The sequence below is a fragment of the Schistocerca nitens genome, chromosome 8 (assembly GCF_023898315.1).
Source record: "Schistocerca nitens isolate TAMUIC-IGC-003100 chromosome 8, iqSchNite1.1, whole genome shotgun sequence".
NCBI classification, from domain to species: domain Eukaryota; kingdom Metazoa; phylum Arthropoda; class Insecta; order Orthoptera; family Acrididae; genus Schistocerca; species Schistocerca nitens.
This window is the reverse complement of record NC_064621.1, coordinates 448998351-449008431: the sequence shown is the minus strand read 5'-3', so window position 1 is coordinate 449008431 and position 10081 is coordinate 448998351. Positions and strand designations below refer to the sequence as shown.

General features: G+C 40.7%; 1 protein-coding gene across 1 annotated transcript in view; it reads left to right on the top strand.

The window, feature by feature from the left end:
* The first annotated feature begins 3721 nt into the window (after positions 1-3721).
* LOC126198688 (myrosinase 1-like) overlaps positions 3722-10081 on the top strand; it is a 59236-nt gene continuing 52876 nt past the window's right edge. Inside the window, exons 1-2 of the mRNA XM_049935184.1 lie at positions 3722-3889; positions 7495-7628. Of these exons, the coding sequence (XP_049791141.1) occupies positions 3736-3889; positions 7495-7628 (288 nt within the window). The 5' untranslated portion in view covers positions 3722-3735. The remainder of the gene's footprint in view (positions 3890-7494; positions 7629-10081) is intronic.

Sequence of the window (10081 nt, the reverse complement as noted above, 5' to 3'; positions counted from 1 at the left end):
TGATATTCTGAGGACAATTTTCTGTGCTGTTTCGTGTATTGGTATAACTTATTGCCTGGATTCTTGAATATTGTTGGCCAGGAGAGCAAGATCATCAGCAAATCCCAAGCAGGTCAAGCTTATATCATTTATAGTACTCCCAATTCACATGTTCTTTGGGTTCCCTTTTATCATTCTTTCAAGATGTACTCCAAGGCACAGTTGAACTATAAAGGTGAAAGACAGTCACCTTGTCTTAAGCCTATGTTTATAAGGAATGATTCAGAAATTTCATGTCTAAATTTCACTTTCAATGTGGTATTCGACAGAGTGAAACCTATTAATTTAATTAGTTTTGTATGGAGTCCCAGGCTACAAACGTTATTGTCAGACGTTTGTTCTGTTTGCTGTAGTATGCCGTAACCAGTTTTAAACTAATGCTCTGCTCTACGCAGCTTTTCCACGGTCTGAAACCTCTCTGGCAAAGCCTGAATTCCTGTTCCAGTTGTTCCTTAATTGTTCCATATAGGATTATGGACAATTTCTTGTACGTGGAGCTTAGGAGAGGGATTCCTCTGTAGTTGTCTGGACTCCTCTTAGCGTCCTTCCCATGTACTATTCTTATCGATATTTTCGTTAGAGCCTTTTGTAGGGAGGTCTTCACTGCATCACATTAATATTTCCACATTTCAGCAAAAACATGATCTCCGCATGCCTCATAATTATTTTGTCCTTTGAGGACTCTTTATACTGCTTTGAAAATTTGGTGGTCTGATTTGCTAGATTAGGTTTTAACTGGAGTATTTATACAGATTTGTAAGAGTTCTTTGCGTTCTTCACAATTCTAAAGTTTATTAAACGCTTTTGCCATAATTCTATTATTTTATCTGTTACCATGTGCCGTTCTTCCTGTTTCCCAAAGGTTTTGTAATAATCTTGCAATTAGTTTGGTGGTAATTATCTTCTGTAGAGTTTACAACGTCTTTATGGAATCTTCTCCTAATTCCCCTACTGTTTTGTGTGAATTTTTTTCCTATCATTTCTGAGAGTGATAACATTTTCTTCTGTTTTGTTTGTTTGAAACTTTAACCGTGCTTTGTTACATTCTGGACTCCACCATGCATTTTTTCTTCGTGAATTGCGGGGAACTATATTCTCGGATTGCTTCTTTAGATTGTACCAGATCTTTAAGATCAGCTGTTACTTTCATGATTTATGTTTTTGTTGGTATGGGATATTGTAGATTTCATTATGAAAACTTTTGTCTATGCAGACATGGTGTAGATGTGACACCCCCTTCCTCCAGTCTGGGTGTTTCCATTTTCCATGTTTCAAGTTTATTTGTCTTCCTCTTGTAGTATGTTGATTTAGATATACGGTTGTGTTCCCTGTACAGTCCCACAAGTCTTTCACCATTCTTGTTTGTAAGGTCATGTGGGCTTCAGTTTCCGGTTGTATCTTTACATTTCCTTTTTCCCCATAACTCTCCCAAAAGATTTTTACATTACTGTTATTTATTCTGTTTACAGTTAGTTCGAGAACATCCCAAAATTTATCTGTCTCTAACTTAGTTTCTGTTATAAAAGTTTTTTCGCTTATAGGAACTTGAGCATTTACAATTGTGTGGGTTTTATTCATTGTTTTAGATGTCAGAGCTGCAATTCTGGGAGAGATTGCTTGCAGATATGTTGAATCCATTATTTTTATAGTCACTATAAACCCTGTTACAAACTGGGGGGCCGGCCAGGGTGGCCGAGCTGTTCTAGGCGCTACAATCTAGAACCGCGTGGCCGCGACGGTCGCTGGTTCGAATCCTGCCTCGGGCATGGATGTGTGTGATGTCCTTAGGTTGGTTAGGTTTAAGTATTTCTAAGTTATAGGGGACTGACGATCTCAGATGTTAAGTCCCATAGTGCACAGAGCCATTTGAACAACTGGAGACCTTGCTTCATAGCTCTCCAATCTGGTTTCCCACTATAAATGGTATTTTCTTGTGATTATAAACGGTCTTCTATTGTGTTTCTTGTAAGTGCGTTATTGAAGTGATTTGTTTATTTAGTTCATCTGTGAAAGTCTTGAGTTTTCCGGTCCTAATTAGTGAGTATAGAATTTATTTGATTATGTTGAATCTTCTTTTTGTGAGACAGTGAGCTTCCTGGTGATTGCAAACTCTCTCATTCATTTCTGTCTTCCAGTTGGCCACCCACAGAATCCGATGTAGCCTTTACCTGCCTTTTTGGGCAGGACGGTGGTATTTTTTTCCCTAAAAGGCCTGTCCATACTTTCGTCCTTTTGCAAGCATTGCACCACACTAATTTACTGAACGACAAGAATTTCACTATTGCGTGCCTGTATTTAGCGTAAATCTGTTAAGATTTCGAATTGATGTCATTATGAAGTGGTTTAGGCAGAAAACACATCAGTCACCTTTTATAAGTAAAGTCGAATGTCATTGTTTGCTAGTAGACTCCTGAGTGCAGGCTAAGCTGAAAGGATGAATTGGTTTTTCCTACCTTTTACACAGCGCGGCACCCTTCCTTCACGAAGTGGGAATTTCAAGTCTTTGTGTGTATCTGGAAAGCCATGGTGACTGTAATGGCTGTATGTGCAGTGTGGTGTCATGCTTGTGTTGGGATGATGATATGGAGTTGGGGCGTACGACGCTTTGTTTTGTTGATGGTGACGGAAGATAAAGTGTGAAACTCGATGCTGGGATATAGGCTACTCTTTTGAACAACACCAATGGGGCCACCAAGTTGAACGTCCCAATCCGACACACGGATTACCATGAGCAGCATCACATGCCCTCGCCTCATTATACACTGCGTACATTGGAATTTAATGAAATGGTGATCCGGGACTTCACACGACCACCTCAACCTCTTTGCGATAAAGGCAAACGGAAAGCAGCCGACAGCACATGCCGTACACAAGCAGTTACCCGTCCAATGCTGTGACGTTGCTGAAATGAGCTGCTGAGATCCGGTGTATTCAAAGTAGGAAGTGCAATTGTTTCGTTTACAATAAATATACGCAGACAATGGCTGATTTTTCCGTTCAAAAATGTTAATGGATGCTGCGCAGCTAAGTCAAATACATTTATTTATGTTCAGATTCAGATACCAAATTTACATTAACTGCAAGTATGGCAGCATGATGTCAAAGTTGTCACATAACTGCACACTGCAGCGTAGCTTACAGGCAGCAACACAAGTCCCCTTTTCAAACAGCAATGACGAACGGCGACATAAATGTAAAATGAGGGCAAGTAATTCTGACGAGCACTATCATCTGGAGTGGCTGTTTGAGTAGTTTTTATCACCGATAGAGGAAGTTGTGAGTATACCAACATCTGATGTCTCTTCATAAGAAATGACTCACGCCATCAACTACATAACAGTTATTATGACGCGAGAATATCAGATAAAAAATCCATCAGTAAGCGCTCTGATGAATCTGATGGGTCTAGAGTAGCTATTGGAGTAGCCTTTATGTCACGTGATGTTAATATCCGTACTGACAGAGGAAGTTGTTAGTATAAACAAAGTCGCAGAACGTGAGAACGTTTTCTGTAGTCTGTAAAGGATATGACGAGCTTCATCATCTGATTACAAAACTGTTAATACGAGGTAGAAATATGCGATAAAAACTATCAAACGCTATTACAAACATTTCATTACTGCTAATTAATTGTTATCAGATACCTTTGACTGTTTATAAGTAACAACGAGCGCCGTTACAGCTGCAGCTTTGAGCATGGCGGTACGTGTAACATTATACCTGGAGATACTGGGAGTCGCCTGTCTATTGGCGACCGCTCGCGCCAGAGAGGTCAACCAGTTCCCAGAGGGCTTTCTGCTGGGTGCTGCCACATCCTCCTACCAGATCGAGGGCGCCTGGAACGAGGATGGTGAGTGACACACTTATCTACGGTACTCAGCAATTTCCAGACGTTTCTAGGAGAGTTAGAATCTGAGGAACAAGTTAAGACAGGCCTCGAGTAATATTGTTACTTACTGTTTACTTTTTTCATTGCCGCCGTCATCATCGGCCAAGTCACATTCTGAACACTTCTTATTCTGTGCTATACTCAGATTCTACACAACTGAGATTGCACACATGTGACTTACTTACTTACTTACTTTCCGTGTCCGGAACTAGACTTCAAACTTCCAAAACTCAGCAGCCATTGCGCAGGGCTGGTCTAAATAGTGACAGATAGGCGGGTGTTGAGGACACTGGACAGATTCACACAGACAGAGAGTGTTCTCATTCTCTTTTAGGAAACCCCATTGCTGCAGGTTTGTCTTGTACTTTGGCACTTCTACCCTCATACGGTTTAGGGTTGTCCAGACTGTGTATAGTTCGTCTCCACCAGACGCCAGTTCTTCTTTTACATCTTTATGGGGGTTTCTCAGGTCGATTTCCCACCTTTTCAAACGATTCTCTGCAGCCGATCCTTCCATGTCTCTGGTACGTGACAGGAAAAACTTCCTCGATCAAAGCAATCGGTCAGCAGGCTGGTGTCCTTTGCTTGCTTGGTTTTTTCGGATTCGGCAGCGATGTCACGTCGTATGTTGGGCGGTGCGATCCCCATGATTAAGTACATTTTGTGCACTGGGTTTGGCCTCAAGCATCCGGTAACAATCCATGCCATTTCATTCACCACGACATCAACTTTTCTCGGGTGTGTTGATGCAGACCATACTGGATCGGCGTATTCCGCGGCTGACACACTGAGCGCTAGGGCTAAAGTTCTCAGGACTTTTGGGTTTGCACCCCAGGATCCGCTGGTTAGTTTCCTGATGATGTTGTTTCTAGTTGAGACTTTTTCCCTTGTGGCATTACAATGATGTTTATAGGTCAGTGTGCGATCCAACGTGACACCAAGATATTTGGGCGTTTTACAATGCTCGAGACGTTGACCTCTCCAAATTATATATAATTCACGATTTGACTCCTTGTTCTTTAAATGGAATGCACAAACCTGCGTCTTGGAAGGGTTCGACCTTAGGTGGTTTGCGTCATAATACTGGGAGAGAGCTTCCAAGGTAATGGTTAATTTCTCCTCTACATCCATAAAATTGTTACCTTGGGCTGCAACTGCAGTGTCATCGGCATACATGAAGGCATTTGATTTGATGTTCTGAAGAGAGGCTAAGCCCGTAACGCGTCAAATATAGTTCTTAACAACAAGAGATCTGCTGTTTCTAAGCGAACTATTACAACAATGTATGAGATGAGTTCACAATTTACGTTATAAGTCGCAGGCTTCTTACGCGACTTTATGTCGCACCGTAAGTCAACTGAAATTCTCGTCTGGGCAAAGAACTCCTATAGATAATTCTGCGCTCAAAAGTTTTCAATTAGAGGGATTCATGTTGCACCTACAACTTTTCCTAAGTTATCTACCTGTTTTCCATTAAGTCGTAGACCCAGAGTTATCTTTAGCAATCCAGCAAAGCACTTCGTTGCTCCATGTACCACCAATTTCACTCCATCCAGTTTAATCGTCGATTACCCGTCGTTGTGGCCGAGGACGGTAACGCACGCCTTTGTCGTGCTGCTCACGTGGGGGTAAGTTGGTTCGAATCTTGGAGCTGAATGAAATTTTCACTGCCAGTATTTGGCCGGCAATGGAAGGAGAGGTGGTTGCATGAAGCTCTTAGCCACTAGTCGCCGCGCCAGGGTCCTTTTCGTGACGTAAAGGAGCCTGTGGGAGAGCGGATAGGGAAAACCTTTCCCATTAGGCGGATGAGCCTGCCTTTCAGTATCCTCCAGTCATTCATGACAGAGGACTCTTCTTTACTTAGTGATCAATTTTCTTCTCATTACAAGAAACTTAACAATTTGTTACGACCCGTTGTTAGTAAATTTTATCCGGTCGATACATCATCTGCACGCACTTCATTTCTCTAATGTTAGCTACTGTTAAGTGGGACCTGCCGAAATCCTTAGAAGACATTAGGAAAAATTGTACTATGTAATAATAAATGTATCATGAGTATATCACTGAAACTAATTTTCTTTTCTCCAGTCGCATTTTAATTATCCGTTGCAGACTTTAATTGTGCACTACTGGCATTCTAGTTGATCTAAATTTATCATTGTTCATTTGCAGTTATATTGTTAATATTCCGTGGTAAATTAATTGTAGCCAATTACATTGCAAGCACTGGAAAGTACACTACACAGTGCAAAAGCATACTCTCTTCATCATAATTACCAAGTGACGAACTTCCATCATGCTGGAGTGATTTCAGGATAGGAAATTTTGTTATTCAGTACAACCGAAAACCTGCTAAAATTGCTAATTTCATTTTATTTAGTTGATGACTAGTCTGTCGATAACCATTTTCAAATCATTCAGATAGTGAAAATGGTACTTCATGAAATACAACAACCATGTCAAGGCGACAAACGTACACGTTACCTCTGTAATTGTTCAAAAATGTTCAAATGTGTGTGAAATCTTATGGGACTTAACTGCTAAGGTCATCAGTCCCTAAGCTTACACACTACTTTACCTACATGATCCTAAGGACAAACACACACACCCATACCCGAGGGAGGACTCGAATTTCCGGTGGGACCAGCCGCACATTACATGACTTCAGCGCCTCAGACCCCTCGGCTAATCCCGCGCGGCTGCAATTGTTCATTTGCACTTTCTCATACACATGTGTTTCTTATCAGTACATGGTTGTTATATAATGGGAATCACTATTTTGACTATGTGGATGATCAGAAAATCTGTCTCAACCCGAAACTAGTCATCAAGTAAACAAAAATGAAATTTACACCTTTATCTGTTTTTGCGTTTTATTGATTCTCATTTTGGTTTAAAAAGAGCTTACAGCATCGGAACTGACAAGAAATATTTCCAAACTGTACGAACAGAATTCCTTCATGGACGTAAGGAAAGGAAGTAGTTCGATAGTTTTAAGCACCTCCATTTAGGCGTGAGTGACCGTTGACACTCGATAAAACTACCAGGATCTGATGCTTGTCCTTTATATTTGTTGATGCATGATGATTTTAATAATAAAACTCGCAAATTTAATGTGGTTTTCTTCCCATGGCACGATTAAAGAATGGTTTGCCGTGCAGATTTTCTTCTTACGGCTTGAAATTTATACTCTAGTTTTTTTTTATTTGATTCTTTGTCTGTAGTCTTATCAAATGTCTACACTATTTTCGTGTTACATTTAATGTCGACCTTCCTGTATAGGTTCTAGTTTGCTGACAACTATTCACTCCAATATAAAGCTGCGAGACTAACTATAACTGTTCTCCATGTTTATACGGTTGTGGAATTATGATATTCATAGCTGAGGTATCACAGATATTATATATACTTTAATATCATTATTGCTGACAGTATCACTATCTGTGCTATGTTGGTCTGCTCCTTTTGGACCTGAACATAATCTTTGTGGTCGAAACTGGAAGTTATTTTTCATTCAGCAGTTTATGAAAGTTAACATGACGCCCTACTACCCTGTTACATTATAGGCAAAGGAGAGAGCATCTGGGACCACATGCTGCATGAGCATCCAGAGTACGGCAACAACGGGGACAATGGGGACGTGGCCTGTGACTCGTACCACAAGTATGCCGAGGACGTGCAGGCGCTCAAGGACCTGGGGGTGAGTGTAATGCAGAAGGAAACCGACGCACAGTGCTTTATTATTCTGTAGTACAAAATTGATGACATTATGAGAATGCTGAAGAAACTCGTCATCCTTGTGCTTTGTAATAGAGTTTCTTTTTTCCACATTCCAAGTCTCTGTCGTCACCTGTAGTGATACACATCTAGCTGTTGCCAGAAAGTTAAACAAATATGTGTTTGACTCAGTTTCGGATGATCTCAAAGTTACATTACTCTTGAATAATCACGTAAGATTCTTTTTATTACAGTGACTGGTTTCGGCAGATCCGTGCTGTCATCCTCGGATCTTGTAACGTTGTTAGCAGCACATTCTTGTTGTAATAGGAAAAGTCACATAGTGATATGCATCAATTAAAACGCGACAAGGAAAATCAGCATAACACAAATAAAATAATACACAAAAATAACATGTTATGCCCGTGTCCCAGTGTACACTGATCTCTTGACACCACAAAAGCAACTTAGGCAGTGTTATACTAGCTATGTCGCCATTGTGATGATGTCCCACCGTATACTAATAGCTTGACACCACAAAGGCGATCTAGCTAGTATTACACCAGATCCGTCGCCATTGTGGAGTCAAGCGATTAGTATATGCTGGGACATCAGCACACCATGATGTATGTTTTAATTGTGTGTTACTTTGTGACATTCTGATGTTTCCTGCCCCATTTTATTCGACGCAATATCACTATGTGACTTTCAGTACTGTAAGAAGCGTGTACAACTAACAATCTTACAACAGCCGATGATGGCAGCGTAGACCTGCCGAAACAGACCATTCTAATCTAAAGAATTGCTAGTGATCTTGCTAAGATGATTCTTCAGAAATAATATACACTGATCAGCCACAAAATTGTGACGGCCGACCTACTATCAATATAAACTCATCAAGGCGATAGCAGCGCCACCTGGCGAGGAATGACTGCCAGTCAGATACGCGCAAGGTGCATGTAGCATCAATGTGCGTGCGGCCCGTGTGTAAATTGGAGGAGGCACGAGATCTGTCTGAGTTTGACCGACAGTGGATTGTGATGGCCCGGAGACGCGGCACGAGAATTTCGGAAACTGCATGACTTGTCGGTTGTAGTGAGTGTCTTCAACACGTGGTGGAACCTAGGTGAACCACCTCCAGACGTCATGGGGTTTCGCAGCCACCCCTAGTTACAGATGTCGGACGTCGTAGGAGGGGCAGAGCGGTGAAACAGAACAGGCCCTTCTTGTCTAGTGTGCGAATCGGCGTATATAGCAAACGCAGCTGTCACAGCTTCGACAAGCGAATGTGCTGCGTAGCGCGAAGCCCAAAGTGCACCTGTGGCATTTTAAACGTTTAACCGAGTCCAAAAATATCTCAAATTATCAGTTTTTTGAATAACTTCTAGTTCATGTTGACAGTTAAGCTTTTACACAAGACACAAGCAGAGGAAAGAAAATCCAAGCAGTGTATGATTTTCATTTAAGACGACTTTCATCAGTCTGGCCTTTAATTTGTTGACATTAAATATTTTGTAACAATTCCTGTAGCACAGTTCTTACAATAATTTTTGAGTGATGTACATTTTAATAGCAATGAAACAGTTTCTTGTTCATTCCCTGCAGTCTTCACAAAAATGCGAAGTGGCTATTGGGCGAGGTAAATATTTTCCTTGCACCATGGACACCCGATACAAGAAAAATTAATGGATTCAGGCACAACTGAGTAAGAAATGATCTTAGCGTTGTGCTGTGTACCAGTCATACTTGATCAAATTCGTAAAATGCAGAATTGTAACGATACTGTTCCGCTGAACCCGAAACGACGGAGAACTAAAGGAAATTATGTTGTATGGCAATTTTCTGAAAAATACTTTACGTTGTTGATTTTTTTCTAATGGAGAGGTTGAATCACTGTTTTAGTTCCGTGTGGAATCCAAAGACAGAGGTGTCATTATGCCCAGGCCAAGAGTCCAACAAAGGCGATGAATTATTTTCTACAAACCATAAGAAGACATTTTGGATGTAACAGTGAAAGTTATTCTTTCCCATTTTTCCAAATTTTGCTACATTACAAGATATTTTCAAGTAAACAGTTTTTGTCCTTTAATTATTTTTCCTATTTTTACTGACAGACAGAATTAAAGCTGTGGATACATTAACCCAATTATAGTGGCCAATGGCACTCTCGTATAAGAAAGTGTCGTAGCATTCATCGTCTGCACAAGTGAATTTCTCTTTTCCTCCCGCTCGAAATTATAATGTGCGGCTTACATTCATTTTTGGAACAAACTTAACTGATTGGTTTTATACACAACTTTTAGGGGATAACGAGAAGCTTTGTTTTCAAGTTAGCTACAAATTTCTCTTAAGTATTAGCTATTACTGACAACTCTTGTTCAGGTTTACTTGAAGGATACTTTGTAATTTGGCAATATCCTTTTCGATACAACTTCC